Source organism: Pectinophora gossypiella, chromosome 7, assembly GCF_024362695.1.
Source record: "Pectinophora gossypiella chromosome 7, ilPecGoss1.1, whole genome shotgun sequence".
Lineage (NCBI taxonomy): Eukaryota > Metazoa > Arthropoda > Insecta > Lepidoptera > Gelechiidae > Pectinophora > Pectinophora gossypiella.
Genome location: NC_065410.1, coordinates 8,559,681 through 8,583,529, shown reverse-complemented (window position 1 = coordinate 8,583,529; position 23,849 = coordinate 8,559,681). Strand labels below are relative to the sequence as shown.

The window sequence follows — 23,849 nt, the reverse complement described above, 5'->3', positions numbered from 1 at the left end:
ACATCATTATAATGAGACCAATGTCTCGAATTCCATTACCTTATTTAAAAATATTTAGTTTTTTCTCTTAAATTCTGCGAAATAAGCGGGAATTAAATCATTATTGTTGCTAAATCATACAAAAATGAATTTTACATTTTCATTTCACGTGGAAGTGTTAGTACAACATAATTATATTCAATGCAGATATGTAACCAAAATAAATGGATATGTTTATGGGTTTTTTTTAAATATACTTTTTTGTATACTCTTTCCTGTATACAAGTCAGTCAAGTTATCGAATCATAATAATGACAGACTTGTGATAAATTACACACTCGACTTTTAACTATATTTTTATTAATAACAAATAGGTATGTACCAATTTAATTTTTAATATAAATGAAGGTTACAAAACTTACAAATAGTCTGTTGATAAAAAATATAGAACTAAATTGCTACACCACCCCACATTTCGAGAAGCAAATGTTGCTCGTAGCTCCGTAGCAGCGTAGCACCGTAGCACCTCGCTTCCGTAAAATCGTAGCAATGCAATAAATAATTTCCATTTGCGAAGTGCTCAGAGTAATGCCTGCGGTATCTTTTAAGATGTATTTCTTTTTTTATTCTTATTTTGTGCATTAATTTCCGTTTTACTGAAAACCCCTACCTTATAAAATCAAGTAGGTAGTTTCAAATAATAGCGTTACAAGTAATAATTACTTATTACAACTACTTACATAACATGTTTAAACATTGCCCTAACGATTCACGATCATCTTTATAGTTTTATAGAATTATATTCCTCGTCACAATAACTAATAGAAAAAAAAATAAGATACCTATTTAAAATATTATCTAATAACAAATTAGGTAGTGGCTACATGAAAGATTTGAAATTAGAACTTTTCTACAGATTCGGGATCTCGTTAAGGAAAAATTCACACAGGTACAGTATAGTACACATACAGTGTTGCCAATATGCCATGTATTAAACCTAGCCATACTTTGTCCTAAAGCCTGCACTATATTCGGCGCAATAAACCTGTGATCCGCCGTTATGACTGCAGTCACAATGGCATTACGAGCGACCACCCGACAAAATGGCTACTCCACTCCCCTATTCACTTTCCAATGTCATGACATTTGAACCACAGAACTAGGGCCTGATCATGATCTATGCAACATAGCTCATAGCTGCATGCAACTATAGGTACAAGAGTACACACGCAAATATAACAAAATATTTACTGTACTTATATCGAAAGAGACAAAAAAAATGTTAATTATTAAAATAATGCCACCACAACATTCCGTTGATTCCTACCACAATTTCAAGTTCAAAAATATCTTCATTCAGCAGGTAACATAGTTACAATATGAACCATAACGAATGTCTCATCCGCCTAAAACTACTGCAGTTTCTCACAACCTGTACAGCCGAGAAAAAGAAGCTGCAAGAAATACCTCAGCACGGAACCCTGGACATTCTCAAAAAAAATATATATTGTTGTACAATCAGTAATTTGGCTGCCAAATATACCTTTCCAGACAGCTAATCCCATGTATTCATATATTCTAAATATCACTAATCTTGTAAATCTTTACACTGTATTCTTTATTCTGTTTACTGCCTGACCGCGCAGACCATCTGCGCTTGCGCTGCATCCGCCCATCCGCGTGGAACCGCGCGGCAGGGCTTGTCTACGCGGATTATCGCTTCGCTGTGCGAATGGTTTTCGATATGAACTGTGTATGTACGTATGTATGTACGCTCACAGTATGCTAAGCACCCCCCCCCACCCCTCCCCCGCCGCGAGGTGTTCGTGTGTTAGGAACCAACGGAACACATACAAGTAAATGCAACCTGTAAACCGCATGACAAGCCAACCGCGTCGCTGCGCGGTATCGTGTGACACATTTTGACGTTTCATTAAAAGTATGTCTAGGTTGATATGTATAGGTTCAAGTCGTCACTTGTTTCGATATCGCTTGAATAGGATATTTATTTATTTATGAAAAAGGTACACCAACGGCTTATATAATAAAACATTAAATATAATAAAAGTTACATCAGGAATTAGACTGTTGCATAAGCCAATTATAGGTGCACACAACAATTGCAGTGTAAGACAACGTAATCGTTTAGTAGATAACTAAATTATACAGATTTAATTTGTATTAAAATGTAAAATACAGATAATTAAAAAAAAATACATAAAAAAGTAAAATATAGTTTATGCTGGAGGACATAAATATTATAAATTTATAATAGGCTAGTTTCCAACCAGTCAAATCAGAAATTACTATGGAATTTGTATGAAAAAGGAACCTGTGACGTCATAGAAAAACGTGACAAAATGTCATACGTATATATACATTTTTCTTTATTAAAATTCTGAACAATTAATACGTTTTTATCACCTTTAGATTTAGTAACCAAAATTTCATAAAATTTGTCTTTGATCTAGGAAACTACTAATGACATTACTGGCAAACAACCCGACATCATACTACGCCCTATTCACTTTCAATGTTCATCTACAGATGAAACTGCAAAGGTATGCAAGGTAAAACGGTGAATGTACGCGCGCTAAATTAAAACCTGTCGCTTCGACAGAATGCGTAGCAGGTTTACCTAGGTAAAGCAAATAGTGTCAATCATACAAGATTTTTTGATACGTAATCGAAATGAAATGAAAAAAATTTGGTAACTAGATAATATAAAAATATTTTTGGGTAATATTCTCTTTCATTAATAACGTACCTAACTAGATATAATTAAGATATAAATTATGCTTTAAAATTATATTTGAATTACTTTTCTACGTATTACTTAGTTATATTTACCACATTAAGAAAATACTTTGGGTTGGGTTTGGGTATTTTCCAAACTCCAATTCGTAGAGTCGATACTAATCCTGTAAAGTGGTAAATACACGATTCATGTCTCTGATACGATTGAACCCAAATCTCTTCGGACAAACTTCGTGCCGTGCTTAAATCTTTTGTGGGTTCCCAAGTTAGTTAATACTGTTTCTTGAGCTTCCCTTACCATTGTAAAAATACTTTCAGTAGATATACTCTGCATAACCGACACACAACTCGGAAACACTCGCGTGCACTAAAAAAAAGTGCCCACATTTCGTAGTAGATTTGATGTTTTTCTTTATTTAACACGATCACGATTTATGAACCATATATGAGGCAAAAAATTGAAACTCATACAAATGCATGTCCCATATGTGGGGCACATTTTTTCTTGCACGTGAGGGCTTGATATCCAATTTTCAGTTACACAGTGCACGTGTTATGTAATCGTTACGTACTGACATTGACACCAGAGTTGACGAGGTCAACAATTGATCAAAGTAGTTGAAAGTAGGTGCAACCTTTTATACTTAACCTGATTCAGAAGCCCTACAGAGAACTGTATAGGTATGTTGTGTACGTTGTCGTGAACCCAGCACACGACAACCCCCATCACTTACTGAAGTACCTATTACTTCTCGTACCCTGATCGCCTTGGATTATCCCCATGACATCGTGGCGTATCGCTGTGACCAGTGATCGGGATAGGCAGTGCCATTTGGGGTAAATAACCCTAAATACTGTGATTAATACGGATATGACCACGAGATCTTTTTGCGAGTTTACGTTACATTACAATATTCTCTTCTAAAAATAAACTGCTTGAGATGTCATAAGTACAGACCAACTAATGTTATAAATGTGAAAGTTTGTTGATCTAGACAAACAGTTGAGAATACATAAATAATAAAAATAAAAGCGTGACAAAACATTTACGTAATAAACAAATTACGAAAATAATTAACAAAATAGAAATAAATGTTTAATTAAAAATCGAATATTGTGTTTCGAGATTCAAGATTTGGGAGACATATCCATGTTAAGACAAATCTCGCAAATGGCACTACCTATCCCGATCACTGAACATGACTCATAGACCATCCTTACATAAACAGTCTATATACGTCCCACTAATGAGCACAGGCCTCCCCTCAATCAACCGGAGGGGGTATGGAGCATACTCCACCACGCTGCTCCAATGCGGGTTGGTGGAGAACATGTGGTGGAGAACATCTTTAGCATCATGTATTTTCCTGGATAGTAGTAACCAGTCACAGTTGAAGCTTATCATGGTTTATCGTAAATACTGCACAGGTATATAACTTACACCCATAATCCCAGATAGGGTGGGCAGAGCCACAAGTAAGCAGAAGAAAACTTGCAGCCACAAGTTCAGCGCAAGATATATGAGATGGAACGGCATTCACTACTTGATGAGCCAAATGGAGTTGAAGCCTCTTACCATGTCCAAGAATGCAAAAAACTCTCATACACAAAGCATTAAAACCCTGCTGTTCATTTCTGTATCCTAGCGCTGCGTATTGAAATCCCTTTGAAACTTAATTTTCAAGTACAGAGTTCCAACACAAATCATAGGAAATCTAATAAAAAAGTAATCTGTTTATGAAAAGTTGCTTTGAAAATTACGTGGCAACTTCGAAGCAAATTGCGGTAAGTATATTATTAAAGTAACATGATGCATTACAGAAATTTAAACTAAGTTCTTAATGTTCAGTAGAAATTAAATGATTTTCATGTTATAAGTATATTTTCATGTTATATTTAAGAAATGAAGGTTAACGAAAGCGGTATATGAAGCGAAAGTTGACCGTAGGGCTGGCAGAAGAAGACCTAGAAGGACGTGCATTGACCAAATTGTAAATGTCCTTAGAAAAGGTTTAGTACGATCTACTCTGCGTGCGTGTATGAAACGATTGATGAATGTGGAGGAAGCAAGAGAAATGCCTCAGGATCGAAGCAAATGGAATTCCATAGTCTCTTCTTACCCTGGTGGACAATAGGCGTGAGTTTATGTATGTATGTTTGTATATTTAAGAACTCACATAATATCTAATCGCATTTTCAGATAGTGGCAAACCTCCTACGATATTCAGTTTATATCCGGAGCACTGGACTAGAGGAAACACATCCAGACTACGTTGGCGGGAGTCAGCCACGAGAATTACGTTATTTCGATCTGCTCTGTATCAGAACAAATTCTTGCCGAACCTTTCTTCTTTGACACTGGATGTATTAGTGTTACGGGACATGAAAGTAAGATGATCCGTGCTTCGGAAGACACGTTAAGCTGTTGGTACCGGTTAATACTTATATCAGTAAGATCAAAGAAAAAGAAAGAAAGATGTAAGTTTTAGTGTACACAGTCCTTATTTGAGTCATGTCACGGGCGTCAAACCCTGACACCAGGCTTGACGAGGTTGGTAATCCACACAACCCACACGATAGAAGATGTGAAGTTTTCCCAATAGCATTGTTTAATTCTTTTGTTTTGTTTTTATTTACTTAGTTACTATTTTGACAGTTATATGGGACTTAGGATACAGTAGAATCGTCATGGTATGCAACAATAATCTTATTTTTTCTTTCCGTTCTGGGAGATACATTGAACGAATTTTATTTATTTAATAATCGATACAAAATTATTACTGCATACATTGTGTTTTCCTTCTTTTGAACAAAGATTACATATACTTAAGTAGGTAATACCCACAAAACAGTATTTTTGCAATTTACTTACGACTACTTACGATAATTATAATTCTTGACTCTTATTCAGAGCTTTTGACAAAGACTTTGACGTCCGAACAATGCGTTCTGCGAAACTTGAGTACGAAATTATAAATTACCATTAACTTTTTGTTGGAGAAGAATTCGCCGCTGAAGATAATAGATTTATTTAAGGCGTTACATAGTACCATTTCATAATTATATACTTATAATAAACAAGAAAAAGTCCACAATTGAATGCTCTTTTTGATATATACTCAAGATAAACAGCACTTATCTATTCCCTCCTGCCCATCATATCTCATAATTCCTAAAGTTATCACGTTTTTATAGTGTCCGCTTACCTGACAGACGGTCTAACCTTCCAACCCGAAAATAAAACCAGCCCAATACAGGTTAGGTCACATACCTCCGAAAACACATTTCTCGCGTAATATGGGTTTCGTCACCGCTCCAAAAAAGTTGGTCTTTTGCTGGATTTGAACCTGCGATCTGACAATGAGAGTTAAGCGTTCTTCCAACTAGGTTTTCGCGGTTCCTAGCTCCTAGCCGTGATATCTACGTATGTTATAGTTCAATTCAATTTAATCACGAGAATCGAAGATTGGTATTTCCGCTCCGATACAGCTGCCTAATGATTGTTTGTCTGTTTGTCATGTCAGTCAAATGTCCCGTTACCTACCGCTCGAGTCGGTGCGAGATGACACAACCGTCTGTCGAAGTAATGGGTGTCGGTTCGGTTCGTTAGACCGCCCCCTCACCCCCCAATACTGCAGGCAAAATCGAAACGTTACGACAACATCTGGTGTTCCAAATACAACTTCCATAACTTGCCTTTTAATTATAGTCAAAGGTAAAGTCGGGGTACTGAAGAAACAAATGTAGGTAATGTAGTTATTTTCTGTTGCTTTTATTTTAATACTGGTCATAAAAGTAGTTAACATTGGTGCTAATTCCTGTAAATACCATCTAATTTTATTTTAAGTTATATCTGTCATTTTCTTATCCGCCGAAAAGGAAAGGGACGGGTAATCGACAAGCATAAAATTTATGGAACACACGTCAATTTTAAGCACAAATCTAAACCAACCGTCTAAAAATTTTACATCAGTCAATAACCCGACACGTTCATTTACTCATTCTTCCTAAAATTAAGAGCTGTCAATCATCCGTCCCTTTCCTTTTCGACGGATATGAAAATGACAGATATAACTTAAAATAAAATTAGACGGTGTCTCCAGGAATCGGGGCCATTATCTACTTTATACATAAAAAAGATCATCCGTAAAGTAAGATAATAATGATGATGATGATGATGGTATCCGTTTAGTAAGATGTTCTGTGCCGTTGGTCTTGGTTACTACTTACTTATGTAAGTAAGTAGTCGTTAGGTGAGCCATGTCAGGGGCCTTAAGCGGCTCAATAGTAACCCTAACACCAGGGTTGATGAAGTTGGTACTCCACCTCACAACCCACACGTAAGAAGAAGAATAAAAAGATGTATGAATAAGTACCAATTTTCTAGTGGATGAAAAGAGAGCATTGCCAAATGTGATATTATTGTGATATTATTTCTTATTATTACTTCATTACGAGTAATTCGTGCTTCAAATGACAGTATTATTTCAGAAATAAAAACCCTAAAGTAGATCATAAATCATAACAGTAACTCGCAACGATATTCAAACGCTTATCTACCATTCGCAGCCAAAATTACAGCTATGAAACGTCTAATTTACCTAAAGGCAAAAACAAAAGATAGCATTTAGATTATATCGTCGACCAGTTTGTTAAATAAAAAAGCTATAAATAAAGAAGAAAAGACCCGTAATAGCCCATAAAGGAGCTTTAAGTGTCGATGTTTCAATATAATACATCAAGCATTCTTAGTAGCTATTTTATAGGCCAAACATAAAAATTAATCTGGGGGACCCATTTATTATTAGCGCAGTATTCATAGGACCTTTATATAACTACAACTCACTTTATCACAAAATTGTACAGAAAAGCAAACTTTTTAAGAAGCTTATCTACTCTATTAGAGTTTCATACGAAATATTAATTCTTTTAAAAGTAATAAAGCCGAGGTGGCCCAAAATAATACTATCCACACTGTTTATTTCATAAGGTCGCGTATTCGAATGCCTGTGTTTATCCTGAGTTTGTTTTAGATTCATGTATAGATTAATTTAATGGATATCACATAATAATTATGATGAAAGCTACGTTATCTACCAACCAACATCGGAGCAGTGCGGCGCGGCAGAGTTGTGTGCTCTATATGTGAATAGTTGTGATTGGATCTACTTAGTAGGTTTTTGAATCTAAACAATTTCTTTCAGGTAAAAAATAATTTTATTTCCCAAGAGAAATAAGTTCTATCGACTGACTTTTTGCTATGAAGGTGAGTACACGACGAAGAATGGAAATTGAGCCTCTAAAATTGCTTGTCTGCTCTTGTTATCGTGTTCATTTTATTTCGATAGACAAAGTCCGAGCTGAAATTTCACCACAAGCACCCGAAAAGCCGGACAGACATACGTAATGACAAGAAAACCCTTTGGGGAGAAAACTCCAAAAAACTGGTTCAATGTTACAGTCCGTCAATTTATTTGTTTGATCACAACAAAAGAAATTATAAAACAGAACATTTCGGTGCCGTTGAAATTTCCTTTCGACCCGCGGTAGAATATTGAACGGCCGCCTAAAATCCGGGATTTACCACGGAAAATTATACCTTAAGTCTTCTGAATCCGTCCACATGCGAGATGCCGTTTTAATTGTGTTTGCCAAGACTTAGTTAGCAAACACTGAGCTACTTAATTCAGGGGTATAAAGGATACAAAGACTTTTATTAATTCTTTATGCATTAGCCCGATTTCATTAAATTTGACAATTTCACGTGACGCCCCTAAATTGAGATATAATTGCTTAATGAGATGCGGATTCCCGGCGGATGGAGCGTTATATCATTATTATTTTTTTTCGCCACTCTGTATAAGAGTTTCATTAAAATGTTCTCAAATGCAAATAATAATGTTGAGGCAGAGGAAGCGGTTGAGTAAATAATTCTAGCACAATTGGAACGGGTAGGCTTTCAATTTTCATTTCTGTCGTCGAGGGTTCGACCTAGAATTGCATCAATGAGTTTTTCGATTCATAAAATATTCCTTTTCGTTAAAAAGGTTTTCTGCGTATTCTTATTTTTTTGAATGTGGAATTGTATTAAGTATGTCTGAAGTAACCAAATACGCAAGATCCTGATATTATATAAACATAATGTAGGAACCTATTGTCAAAAAAATAAATAAACCTCTATTAACAATCTAATTAATGCCTAACGCTTACATATAGAACAATTTGAATTCTTAATTGGAAAATCATAATACGAAGTCAGATTAAACTTACACAGAGTACAACGATTCGAAATTTAATTTGACAAATGAGAACATTAAATGATGAAATGCGATTTCCGGGTATCAGTCGATCGACTCGTAAACTTTAGGTATTGTCAGTGGGAAATCTACATCGGCCACAACATTCGGTTTTATGAGTATCCGAACATTGTAGGCATATTAGGTTTTATGGCCAATCGATTAACGAGGGTGAAAGACAACGCTATATGTACACTATAGTGTCGTCTCCTTCTAACAGCCGATTGGATATGTAACGTTGTGAAGTCGGTTAAGTTCAAACTACACATGTCTGAAATAGGGATATCGCATATAAAAAGTCCAACCATACGTTCGTGTAAAGAAGTGGTAGCATAGTCGAAACGACTTCCATGATCTAGTGTAGAGACACTGAAGTTTTGTACACACGAATGGAAAGTAATTCTGAAAGTATTTGGTTTTTAATGCCATTATTGTTCTCATCAAAATAATCAAAGTAATTTTACTTACCTAAAATAATAATAGGTACGTGTGGTATAAAACCGACAGAACCATTGTCTTCTTTTACAGGATGGACCATTATGGACTAATCTATATGGTCTAAATTGGTTGTCTTCTGATTACTTGTGTAGCTCTGGTCACCTCATTAGGAATATGTGCGTGAGTTTATATAGCCGTAATTCCTATTAGAATAGACGTATGAATTTCAACATGTGTCACTTTTTATCATTTCAGTGAGTTTTTTTATTTCAATGCCATTCTACACATATTTGATGACAAATAAAACTTTGATCTATTTTAAAGTATGTGCGTGAGTGGGCATTAAATACGATCGATACCGAGGTATTTAAGATTATTTTTTCCACTGAAATGATATATCACGGAAGTGATATAAATGTACGCTAAAATGATAATTAGCCCACTGACATGAATAAAATGACCGAAATTATATTGCCAAGAAAAAAATATGTTGCTAAGAAGGTTTATTTTGTACTATGTTACGTTCGAGTTATACATTCTTAGTTCAATACTTAGATAAGAGATACAGTTGGTTGTTTTCCCATAAACTGTTATCGGCATTTCAGTCCATCGGATTGATAACACCGAGATGATAAAAGGCAGGTTATTTTTATATAAACTGTGAATTTAAATAACTACCAAAATATCAACAGTTCTCCAACAAAACAGTACTTGTAGCGGATTTAATACAACAAGTTGAAATAAATTGAACTAGTTTAGGTTACCAAAATGATTTTATTTTGTCCCCATGTCACTGAAATGATCAATTTATTTATTTTATCGGGAAACCACAACACGCGACAAGCGCTTGAGCCGAACCAATCCGAGGAGTCAGTAGGTAAGGAGTCGTCATTGGTGCAATGTTGACCTAGTTATTCTACTAAAACTTACTGTCCTCTGAAATATAACTTTTTTCCGGACAAAAGTTAACTGCCTGTCAAATCTATGAGAAGGAAGATAAATAAACAGAAATAGTTTCTGTTGTTAGATTGTGGTAAAAGTCAATGAAATTAAATCGATAGAACATGAATGTAGAACATGATATTTTATGGGCGAAAATGGATTATGGACAAGCTACCGAAATGATAAAATAGCTATTTTTTGGCGTTATAGTTTCTGTAACTAAATTATTTTTTTGTTAAGGTAGAGAACTACTTACTATACTTACCCAGAAAAAAATATACAAAATCATTTAGCAGCATTTTGCACTACCGTTCTTAGTCCCGACGCGTGTTTTTGACTTTCGCAATCGACCCAGACAGAACCACAACACACTTGCAGCCAATCTTGGTATTGGTTATTTCATATTTATGATACAATACTGCTGCGTGCAAGAGTAGATTACGATGTAAACCCTAACATACGTCTAGATTAGAAAGCGCAGTCTGTATGCATAGACACGTTCACATTAACTACCATGTGCTGTAACCAGTTACCTACCAGATTACTAAAGGCTAATATTGCAGAAATCGCTAGAGACTTGCTGGCATTAATTATTTCTCCTTCATACCGATGCATTTCTCCTCTACATCTCGAAATTGTTTACGCCCGTAAACTCTGTCGGGGTGGGCAGTCCCAAATGACCAAAGAACAATTTGTAGCTATGGTATTCTCCTTCTTTAGTGTGGGTTGCTAGTAGTAGTGACTTCATCAACTTTGTTATTGAAGTTTCAGGGAGAGACACCAGCTCATCGCCTAAGTACAGTTCAAGACGACTTATTCTTGTTTTGTCTACTACTATGCCGACACCAACGAGACGAGAAAATAAAACCCATGTTAGTTACCTGCTGTACGTAACAATATGTTTCTATTTCCAGTTGTTCTGTGTCTGTAATCTAATAAATAGCGACCAGTCTCCTCCTCGTGACAATATAAACGCACTTAGAGTCGAGATTCACTGGAGGGTGCTTTTTACACAATTTGCCGGGACACACCCTTTTCGCTCCACACTCCACCTTTTTGCCCCTTGGCACCGTCTCTTCACCTTTTTCATAATCAAAGAGGCCAAGTGCCTGCATTTATTGAACACGTCCTTAAGAGGTTCGATTTCTACTTTATTCATTTATGTACCTATACCTGCGCCAGAGAGGTATGGATTCAATTTGTTCACCGTAAAGTTGTGGGTACGCGAATGAAAAGGAAATCCGCTATTTCACTACCTTTTTCAGTGACCCTTTAAGCTTTTCATATGTGACTATAGGTCATGTAAATAAAGGTAAAACATTTTGAAGCTGCTCTATAATGAATGTACTGAATGACGATACGAGTTTGTAGTTAAGTAGGTAAAGTTGTTAAAAGGCTTTGTACGAATTCTGAGATTGAACACCCCTCTCGTTAAATGCTATCGCAGTTAGGTATATAGTTACTTGTTTATACAATTTACATACATTTATATAGATATACACAGCACGGAATCCCCTTCTAGACGCCTCTGCCGAGATTAATGTGCGCTCATTTATTGTTGCTTAAAATAGACGAGATCGCTACAAAATAGGCAAGCGCAATTTCACTCACAATGAGAACAAGGTCACGTAACGGAAGAATGGCAATAAAGTAACGTTGTTTAGGGAGAATTAGCGATAATACTCAACACATTAGTGACTGCTATAATCCACGAAGTTCTGCCGTTACCGTAATGCGGTCGACTTGCTCGCAAAATGATAACGCTCAAAAAAGTTTCGAGGCTACTATTTTGCTTACTCGCTGTTTATACTTAGATGGTATATCAGGCCTACCTATAACATTCAAGCTAATCTCTTTCGAGCTAGTTCAGATATAGTTAGCGGAATTAAATAGGTATACATATTCTTAGAAATGACTAAGAATGCATTAGGGTTAATTATTTCTTTTAAGTATAAGCAATCAATGAAGTAGGTAATCGTCATAAAGGTTACGAAAATAATAACAACACAATCCGGAAAATCACAATGAGTAATTGGATTTTTAACAAAAACCCACACCTATCTCGAACAATCGTTCTTTCATCGCTGAACAAACATGCACGTTAACAATACCATTACAATGACTAGAAAAGTTTTGATCGAAGTTCCACTGTTACCCTCGACGTTTCTATGAAATGGTAGTTTGAAAGTTGGACCACTTGAAGCTCGAATGAGTGACGAACGCTCGTACATTCGTAGTTGCAGCATGTGTGACCGATAAGCATAACGACAGTTCCGATTCGCCGTTCCGACAATCGTGCGGGATTCCGGACGTGCGCTCGTTATCTTCGTGTTATTCCGATTTTCCGATCCAACATTGATTTCTTCGAATTTTAGGAAGGAAACGAAGATATATGCTATCTCATCCTGCCTAAGTACTTAGGAACATATACACATAATTTTACCTTTTTATCCCTCTATAGTTTTCCCGAAGATGACAATATTTTAGCGTTAGATGATGAAATCGTCAATCTTACTTAGATATTTCCTCAAACATTTTATCTTACCACATACTGAGACTTATATATACCTATCTGTTACCTATATGATTGATTTAAGCTAGTAGTCTTCTTACATAATAGGTACATTCCTCTCAAAGTGAATTACCACCTCTATCTGCATAATAAAGTTAGTTACTTTAGATTATGACCAACATACTTTGGACGTCTCAGAAGGAATAATATCAATTCAAATCATGTACTCATAATGGATTACATTTATTTAGTCGTAGCCTATTCTGCCCGAACACTGCCGCCACATACTGTCCCTACTGTCTATGCGATAAATAAACGAGTCCTATTCGCTCACTATAATTAGATACTTCAAAGTATTTTTAATCGTTGATCGTGTTAGGGGCCTTTGACGACTCAATAATTACCCTGGCATCAGGGTTGATGAGGTTGCTAATCCACCTCACAATCCGCACGATAGAAGAAGAAGAAAATTGGACAAGAACTTACATATTATTGCGTATGTACTCGTAAATCCATATGACCCAGAAAAAGAAAACTTGACAGACTAAGTAACAAATTCGCTGATCCTCGTATCAAAATATTTGTATTTGAAATTGAATGTCAAGCGTTATCTATTCTAATTTAAATAATTGATTCAGGGTAGAGTAATTCCGAATCTCGTTAGAGAAACCGCCATGTTGACGTTTCATCTCGGAATTTTATTCGCCGCAGCGCGGCGTTACAAGTATCTTTGCAGATTCTTACCGGCTCATCGTTTGACCTCCCGATAATTTCATGCCTTTACAATTTCCTGCTTAGCTTTTACAAATTAAAACCGATTCAAAAATACTTAAGAATTAAAAGGAAGGATAATAAGGAAGGGGAGGTACAAAAACTTGCTATGATAATTGAATGTTTATTTACTTTTTTAGAGTTCCGTTGCTTCTCGCGTTCTGTCATTGAATACTAAATAGGTTACGAAATGCTAAGGTTTTCGTTGAAAAGTACTTAAATGTACTACTACGTACAGTAGGTCCACCAGCTAATCCGCATGCATTCGTCGTGATTCCCAGGGAAATCGGATTGTAAAAACAGACTCCTGATTTAAGTGGCGCTCTGCTTATTATTTGCCTGGCTAACCATTACTTTTATTAGGAAGATTTCGAGGGTACGGCGCGTCGTTTGGGCACTTGCCCTTCCGCATCACGAAAACATCTGAAATTATACAAATAATATTAGTAATTGTACATAATCATACTTATTTATTGGCCTAGTTTATTTAATAATAAAAACATTTAGATTAAATTATCTTAAGGGGCCTCTACGTGTTAGCTTTGACCCCACACACCCCTTCCAAAAGTCCGGAACTCCATAGGTCCGAGCTATGGAAACGACATACAAATAATAATAAAAGTAATAAAAAAGTTTGCTGTGATTTATGTTTAGTGTGTTCTGATTATATGACAAAACATATACGAATTTATAATTTATATAAGTATTACGTTAACATAAGTTTTATTTACATTCACTACGAAATCTCCAATTTACCAGAAAATAAGTTAACATAAACAGCCTATAATGTCCACTGCTAGTGAAAAGTAAGCACAATATTTTTCCAATATCATATTCTGATGCAATTTTCTCCCTCAAAACTTAGCGTGTCTATTGCGAAGTTTTGTTGCAGAAAATTACTTCAAATGTGTTTTGGAAAAAAGGCTACGAATCAAATGTATTCTTTTGAGAAATAAAGTATCTTAAACCTTATTATAATGACATACCTAGCATAACATACGCTCACGACTATGGGATTGGATGTGAGGGACATCCACCGCAAGATGAACTAAGTACCCACACTTCACAGAGATTTTTTGGGATTATTATGAGTAAGAGACCTGGCGACGCTCGGTTAACCGTGACTTTTGAGTCTTTAAGAACTTTCAACTCTCGACATGTCATAGAAGCAAGCTGCAGAGGTTGCAAAAGTTCGCGAGGAGTGGATATCTGTTATTCGAGCCTTACATCGCAACAGGATAAGAGGATTAGGATTAAGACGTTTATTGATTTCATTATTCTTTATATATTTTTGGTCTGTAAAATTACCGTGTTATGTTTTTTATGCGGTCTACTGTCCCTCTTCTTATTAATATTAAGTTCTACTACTCTAGGGAAATCTATAATTGGCCTATGTACAAGCACCATTACCACTGTTAAAATTTAATTGTAAGCGGTTTTCTCAATAAACAATAAAATAAATAAATTAGAAGAAGAAAAGATGGGTGATGAGTACTTATATAGGTCCTTTACCTGTTTCTACTTAAGCATGGGCAGTGGAACTGGCAATACTCACCCACTCCACAGTTTCTGGCGCACACGAACTTGCCGGGGTTAATGTAAGTAACGTTATCTGAACCGCACACTGGGTTGTACTCTGTGGTCGTCTGACAATCCTGCACGCATTGCTTTTTAGCTGCGCTTTCCGTGCTGTGGATTAATACATTTTATACTTTAATTACCTACTAACTGAGAACAAGTTTAATTGCTAATCCGCATGCATTCGTCGTGATTCCCAGGGAAATCGGATTGTAAAAACAGACTCCTGACTTTTATTTATAATAAAAAAAATATACGGTCGAATTGAGAACCTCCTCCTTTTTTTAAGTCGGTAAAAAGTACTTAAAACTAACTCTTAGAATTAAAGTTTTATGTAAGTAGGTAATTCGTTAATTCCATAATAATTCATGAATCATTAGGTACCTTCCATAAAAGAGCCGCTCATGGTCACCATCACCGACTTTTTAATTACAAGCATAAGTAAGTAGGTACTTAAGCATCAGCGACAATATAAAAATAATGTTTATTAACAGTTTTTTTTTATCGACTTTGATAACTATCACATTGGAAACTTGTTTTTATCTAAATTACTTATCAAGCCTGATAGATATATTGTCGTTATTTCAAATTTGAAGCTTAAAAATGGAAGGGTGTTAAATAATTGCGCAATTAACTTTATAAATTAATTTATTAATAAAAATAATAATAAATCAGTCAGTAAGTGTATTAAACAGGATAGTGGTCATAATCTACCTGCTAGGATAAAATATCAGCCCCGCCTCCGTTGTACTTGGTGGTACTACCACTGGATTGCCCAAGATTGCAATGTTTCCTGGTGGGATACCACCGGGTTGCTGAGCTCCAGGCATTTGGGGAAGCAGAGAAAAATTATTCGGCATGTTTGAGTTCCAGGGATCTTGCGGCGTTGGTGGTACCATACTGTCTAAAGAGCCATCGCTACCCTGTCCTGGCCTGTTATTCGGCATCTGGTTTAACAAACCTCCGTTATTTGGAAACTGGTTTTGTAATGTCCCGCCATTGTTCTGATCCGGGGGCGGCGGGAACGTCTGGGGCCCAGTATTACCCAAATTCCCTGGATCAGGGTAAATTGGCTGCGTGAACATATTTCCTTGGTTTTGGTTCTGTGGAAACTGGTTCATGCCTCCCTGATTTGGAAATTGACCGTTTTGCATGGGTTGACCAATATATCCTGGATATAGTGAACCTAGGTTAGGGTATTGACTACCAAATCCTCCTTGATTTGGTGGATATTGCATTTGCGGTGAACCTCCGCCGTTTACTTGGCTAGGGTACTGTGGTTGAGGAAAACCGCCAAAGTTGCCGGGGTTATTAAATTGTGGTTGCTGTGGGCCGGTTTGCGCTAAATTAGGATATTGCTTTGCGTCATCAATAACCGGCCATGTTCCTTGCCCTATTGGCATTTGAGGGGTTTGCCCCATGGGTACTTGAGGGTTTTGACCCTAAAACAAAATAGACGATTAGGTAAATAGGTATATTGTCAACAATTACACAAATACAAAAGGGAAAAGCAATACGTATGAGTGGGCGAGGTAATTTAGTTTCCCACCGCTTACTGTGTGAGAAAATGGAATCAGATTAATCAATGTTGCGGCCTTAGGGGCTAGAAAATAAATAGAGCAAAATAATTAGTTACCTGAATGGGAAAGGTGGGATAAAACTGTGAATTAGCTGGGAAATCCATTCCGGCCGGATTACCTCCAGGCCCACCCTGATTTCCCTGATTAAACCCGGGGAATAGTTGGTTGATAATCCCACCGAGATCAAAAAACCTCGAGTCTACCGAAGTTGGCGCGCCGTCCGCTTTTTTGCTCAACTCAACTTCGGTGCTATTGGTTTCTTCTGACTTTGAGCACACTGTAATTAAAATAAAACTTTTACTTGATACACTTTGTATAAGTGTTACAACTTAGATACTTAGTAAACAAAGGATCTGGACTTACCAAAGAATAAACAAAAGAGCAGCGTAAACCTTGTCACAGCCATTTTAAAAACAAATTGTGAACACTATTATCACAGTGGAATAAAACTTATGTAGCAGGTACTTATTTTATATAGAATCTAACTTTTAAGTTGTACCTTGTTATCTTTGGTTTAAAAGAGTAAAAATACAATTTATTTAGATTTAAATTAACAACATTGTGTCCCCCACAACGCTTCGAACAAAACTGGATTGAGTCGTGGTCCCCAAGGCAAATGATGCATCATCAAATTAGCATAATCGAAAACATAATACTACCTATTAACTAGTTACAACCTACATACCTAATAGCTTTTATGACTGTGCTAATTTATTTCTAATGACTTATATCATAACAGCCTTGCTTTGTGTTCCGATTACTATTAACAAACTTAGGGATTACCGAAAAGGAATTAAAGAGAAACGGAAATGTTCCTATTAATTTTTCCACTCATTGGCTTACTTAGATTCAGAAGTACCTACACAAACAGACTTTTGTCGTAGGTATATTAACGGCTATGGCTACGATGCCTATCTACCTACATGTTTGTGATATGATATCCTATCCAATTACCATAGGTACCAAAAAACTAAGCTCAAAATAATACAAGTTTTACCGCAAGCATAGAATTAGGAATAATAAAATACGTAGACCTTACTACGAAAGATATACTTAATGCGGCGGTAATTTTGTTTGTCATACCGATAATAATGGAATAAATATTTAAGAATAGAGAGGTAGGTAAGTACTTATTCTTAAATATTGCAAACATAAGCTATGCTAGGGCTGTCCACTGTCTTGTTTATAAGATAGGTAAGTATAAAAATGTTTTAAAATGGTTTTACTTCCCAATTTTGTACTACTGTAAATAGTCCTGCTTAGGTGCCTATATTATAGTAGTCGCTTCCCGATGTTTGTACACTTAGATCGATCTTTTAATGTGTACCAAGTTCAAGAGGAAGAATACCTATGTAATGACCTCAAAAAGTTCATGAACATTATAATATATTGAGAATTTAAGCATATGCTCTGGTTACCAATGAGAAACCGTGGGCGGCGATTAATTAGTCGCAAGTTGCTATTCTAATTAAGCGTAACAGGAATAAATAATATATTTTCGTAATTAGCTAGAGCAAATATTATTATAAATATAAAATGTGAATTTGGGTTGATGTGATTAGTAATCCATCTCATCTCTGAACACCTGCTAATTTATTTAAATGGTACGCTCATATAGCGCTGCAATGTACGAGGATCTCTCCCAACAACAAGATTGGCTATATAAGCCACATGCGAGCATATGAACCATATGCGCCGTAGCCGAAACTGGCTGGATCACATCATCATCATCAATCACCACAGACCACGTCATGATAGAAGTGAAAAAATAAACACATTTTGCATGAACGTGTATCCGAATATTTTGTTTTACAGGTACTGTTCATTTCATTATTAACCAACGACGAACCCGTAAATCTATAAAACGAACAACCTTTAAAAAGTAAAACGTCAGATTTTGTGGTAGAGGTGTAGTGTTTGATGTGTTGGAATTTATTTATTATATTAATTTTTGGATTATATTTATACAAAATCTAGAAAATGACGACATTTGATTCCAAATACGATGTAAGTTCATTCAAATCAGTTTGTTATTTTGTAAGTGCTACTTTGTCATTCTTCTAAAATACAACTCAAATTAGGTACCAGGTTTTATGCTTTTTACTTCCAATAGCCTTACAGTTTGGTATTTATCGAGTGAACGTAACTGTTTTTATTACGCATCCTGGTAATAATCCATTGCGATAATTGCCTGTTATACCACTATTGATAGTGAGTAATTTTCACCAGACATTTGGTTTCTTAGATGTTTCCAGCAGGCGACGTGGGGGTGGTGGAGGGAGAGATGAACATCCCCGTGCGGGGAGCTCCATCAGGAGACAGTATGGAATTCAACACACTTGATGAGCCCATCAGGGACACCTTTGTAAGTGAGATTCCTGGAATGATTTGCTGGAATGTATAGTTGATTAAATAGCTTCTGAATGCATAGACTGAAAAAAGATATCTTTATCTATTAATTTTTGAATATTATTTCTTCTATTTTAATCTGTAATATTCTGTATAATTTTGTTTATAACTTTTCTTTTTCATCTTTTTAGCTGCGAGACCTCAGAGCAGTTGGCAACAAATTTTACCATGTCCTCATTCCTAGGGAAAAGACTAGCCTGTTGAAAGAATGTAAGTTGTAAGATACTGGCAGAATTGTGATCAAAATCCATTAAACACAAATTCAATTGAATTGGAATGAAGAAACTAACTTGTCTTTTATATCTTCTTTATGGTAGCATTATCCTATACAATAGGATTAGTGTCTACTAAGTGGCTGGGTTGCTATAGTAGATACTAATCCTATATTTTCTGTGTCATATTATAAAATCTTTGAAATTTCAGGGGATCTATGGGGCCCATTGTTGCTATGCACTCTGATGGCCACCATCCTGCAAGGCTCGGCGGAGAGAGCTGACAACTCTAATGACGGAGGACCAGAGTTTGCTGAGGTGTTTGTTCTTGTATGGATTGGTGCTGCCGTTGTCACATTAAATTCAAAACTGCTTGGTGGGAACATGTAAGTGTCATTATTTGCTATTATAAAACCTCTTGTTTTAACTTCTCATCTGCCAGAACGCTGATCTCACCCTAAAATTGATCTCGACAGATGACATGTTATGTTTTTAATGTTAATGTTTCAATCTTCAAATAGTGCTGGCTCTGGCAGAGAACAATCAATTTTATTTTAGTTTGGTTTAAAACTAGTTCTATCTTGCACTTCCTGTAAGGTGAAGACGGTTACGGCACTGTTTTTAGATTATATTAAGGAAAATTAAGTTTTGTCTGCCATAATCGGCATCAAATCAATATGTTCAAAATGTACATTAGAGTTTTTATTCAGCAGACAAGATTAAGTTGTGTTTCATATATCTATTTGTTATTTTATTTATGTTTTATGTCTAGCGTGTCTCTGTGATGTACCAACCTAAAATTTCTTTGTTCCTCATCATCATCAGCCCATTAACGTCCCCACTGCTGGGGCACGGGCCTTCCCTATGGATGGGTAGGGAGATCGGGCCTTAAACCATCACGCGGGCCCAGTGCAAATTGATGGTTATTAGCAACTGCTAATGCAGCCAGGACCAACGGCTTAACGTGCGTTCCGAAGCACAGATGAGCTCGAGATGAAAACATTTTTTTTTGTGGTCATCCATCCAATGACTAGCCTTTGCGAAAGTTGCTTTACTTCAACAATCGCAGACCGAGCGCGTTAACCGCTGCGCCACCGAGCTCCTCGTGTGCTTTGTTCCTAATGATACTTAATATCCTATATTTGCAGCTCATTCTTCCAGTCAGTGTGTGTGCTGGGCTACTGCCTGTTCCCGATCGCGCTGTCGCTTATAGTATGCCGCATCATCTTGTTCTCCACACAAAGCACCTTCCTCTTCTTCCTTCGCTTCGTCATATCCATGGTCGGCTTCGTCTGGGCTACTTTTGGTAAGTCACCTTTACAATACAGTGTTATGATAAGCTATTTTCGTGCATTAGCAAAATAACATAATACATAAAACAGACTAAGTAGATCAAATTAAATTAAGGTCGTAAGGCCCAAAGTCCTTTTAAAATCCAAATCCCATTGTTTAACTATTGTGTCTGGAAATCCGGGCCTTACGAGGTTAAGTTGGTACCTATAATTAATTGAACAAAAACAGAAATAAAAACTTACACCTGACTTTAACCATAATGTATGGAGCATACTACAATGTGCTGTAACATTACAAACGAACAAACAACAAACGATTATGTTATTAATTAGTATTTTAATAATACGTATATAAAACCGCCTAGTGCCTGTTTGTCAGTCATTCAAACAGAAGAAATACAATATAAATAATCAATTCTGAGAAGTTAGCAAAGAATGTTGTATATAACCCACTTTTCCGAGGTGTCTAGTTGATGCACGGGAGTCGAGTTTCAGTTGAATCGTAAGAAACTTTGACAATTGGTATTGTAGATTTTGTTTACAAACTAAACATTCTACAGATGAATCACTCAAGTGCCTAAAAACATTTATTGGTAAAACATGAATCACGTGACTCAGTAGAATACAAGCTGATACAAGATTTTTTAAAGTAATCCTGCAAGATAGCATAGGAAATAAATAGATAAGGTAAGGAAGGACTATGTAGATTTTTGTCTTGACGGTGCTATTTTATGCGCGTTTTATACACGTGGAAATGTACACACTAGCGAATGCAATCCCGTCTCGAGATCGCAAATTCGAAAGCCAGAGAGTATTTTTCAATATTACTAACTAAATAATTAAGTTTTATTTGGAAATCAGAATAATCAAAACAAAAAGTATAACTCAAGGAGATTCGCCCGATCCCGTCAATCTCGAATGGGATTCGTCATATTATGTTTCGGGATTGATCCCGACGAGATCTCTCGAGATCGGGATCCCGCGAAATCGGGATTGCATTTCCGAGTGTACACATTAACCATATCCGGTACTCTAGTAGTTGAGTTGAACCATAGACTTAGAATTTAAGTGGAATTATAACTTCTATCTCCATTAATCATTTCAGCTGCCACGAAGTTCCTCGGGGACAGCCAACCAGAAGGCAAGAAGGCGCTCGCAGTATACCCAATCTGCTTATTCTACTTCATCTTATCATGGCTAGTGGTATCCCACAGTAACGTGTAAATGTACAATGTATGTGATATGGACTATTTAGAAGTAATCTGTGAATATGTGATTTAAGTCTTTATTAATTAATATTATGATAAACTTTTTGCCTCTGCTGGGCTGGAAGAAAAGGTGAAGCAAGAATGCGTTCAGCTTCCGACTGAGAGACTAAGAGATCTTGTCCTCTCCATATGATAGACTTGTCTATGGGTCATGGACTGGTGACCTGTCACCATATAGTTCATTCATTATACTGTCCATATTAGGGTTGAACCTCAGGGTTAAACTATATCTGACAGCACGGAACCACGTGTATTCCATCGCTTCCATTCCGACGCGTGCGATCACACTCTAGCAAATTACGGTTATGAATGACATAAAAGGATAGCAGCACAGGAAAGTGCGATGCGGTGCAGTCAGATGTAGTTCAATCGTTACCGGCTTTCGATCCTAATTGCGGATGCAAATGTCATCTTAAAACATATGGACTATTAACATGGGCGATAACTATCCATCTTGCAGTTCATCGTATCAATTTTAGAACGACTAAAAGAGTAACAGCAAATTGTCTTATTGGTTATGCCCACCCCGTTAAGGATTACGGGCGTACCTTTATGTATGACATAACATAAGGTCGCGACTATAACCCAATTGGGGTAATCAGAGTTACATCAATCGTTAGATACACTAAATACCCACACCTCACCGAGCGTTCTGTTAGATCAATGTGATAGTTGGTGAGCCGTATCGCCGTCTATAATAATCGATCCAACTGTGTTAGTGAAAGTTGGGTAGGCCCGCTACAAGGTGGACCGATGATCTGATGGTGGGAAGCGGCTGGATGCGGGCAGCGCAGGACCGATCGTCGTGGAGATCCTTGGGGGAGGCCTATGCCCAGCAGTGGGCGTCGTACGGCTGATGATGATGATGATGTGTTAGTGAAAACTGCACATAAGATATGTATGTATGGTATAAACTTTTTTGAACATGTGCTATGAAGTGTTGAAAGCTGAAAGTGTTTCGTGTTGGGAAGATTTATGTCGTGCATTTTTTCTTTTTTATCTTGAAAAGTAGGTAGGTATTGTATAAAATAAACGCCAAAAGCAAAAGATGTCATGTAAAACATCTTTACTTGATAAGTAACACACACTAGCTTTCTTTTGTACATTAAGATATAGACTCAATTACTTTCAGGTTTTAGTTTATAATGTATTTATTAGAAAGTGTAAATTCTGGTCCATCGTGCATTGGGTATTATGTAAAGTTGCATTATGTGTTAGTGTTATAGCACAGTATAACATTCCAAGGCTTGTGTAGGTTGACCACTTATTACAGAATGTGCAGTATTATTAGAGTTCATTGGTATGTAATCTTTAACAAGTTATAGACAACTTTAAAAAAAAATCGCACAAATCGAAATAAAAAGGTATTGCTGTAAACTTAAATTCAGGAGCAATTGTTTTTGTTTAGTAACTTACTTTTTCTTAGCAGTGGGACGTATAACAGCCTAAGAAAAAAGAAAAAAAACTGATTGTTAGTGTACTTGGCGCTTAAGTTAAAATAATTTTCAGACCACGTTATGAATCTGATGTGATGTTGGTTTAGGAAGTTATAAGAAAACGTATAAAAAGCCACATCGTTGCAATACTTACATCTAAAAAAGCAATATCGCAATTTGACATTTGCGCATATAAAAGTAAGTGCGCAATGTCATCAAACGTCAAATAGCAATATTGCTTTTTAGATGAATTGATTCAATGTGGCCTTTTTAACCCCCAGTTCTGTGTTCAATATGCTGAACAATGTTGAAAATATGTCCAAACTGCAAAACAAATGCAGTGTTAGTTCCCTTACAGATCTAGTGCTGCATTAAGTGG

General features: G+C 36.3%; 2 protein-coding genes across 2 annotated transcripts in view; one reads left to right on the top strand and one right to left on the bottom strand.

Moving 5' to 3' along the window:
* Positions 1-13,803: 13,803 nt before the first annotated feature.
* LOC126368050 (uncharacterized) lies at positions 13,804-17,704 on the bottom strand. Its single transcript, XM_050011918.1, has 5 exons — positions 17,217-17,704; positions 16,910-17,130; positions 15,988-16,715; positions 15,251-15,384; positions 13,804-14,118 (listed from the first exon to the last, which is right to left on the bottom strand). The coding sequence occupies exons 1-5, from the start codon at positions 17,257-17,259 to the stop codon at positions 14,039-14,041; spliced, it is 1,206 nt and encodes a 401-aa protein (XP_049867875.1). The 5' UTR covers positions 17,260-17,704; the 3' UTR covers positions 13,804-14,038.
* Positions 17,705-18,742: 1,038 nt separating this feature from the next.
* The window catches only part of LOC126368092 (protein YIPF6), a 93,811-nt gene continuing 88,704 nt past the window's right edge, over positions 18,743-23,849 (top strand). The window contains exons 1-6 of the mRNA XM_050011977.1: positions 18,743-18,860; positions 19,099-19,218; positions 19,394-19,472; positions 19,686-19,860; positions 20,623-20,780; positions 21,872-22,779. Of these exons, the coding sequence (XP_049867934.1) occupies positions 18,834-18,860; positions 19,099-19,218; positions 19,394-19,472; positions 19,686-19,860; positions 20,623-20,780; positions 21,872-21,990 (678 nt within the window). The 5' untranslated portion in view covers positions 18,743-18,833 and the 3' untranslated portion in view covers positions 21,991-22,779. The remainder of the gene's footprint in view (positions 18,861-19,098; positions 19,219-19,393; positions 19,473-19,685; positions 19,861-20,622; positions 20,781-21,871; positions 22,780-23,849) is intronic.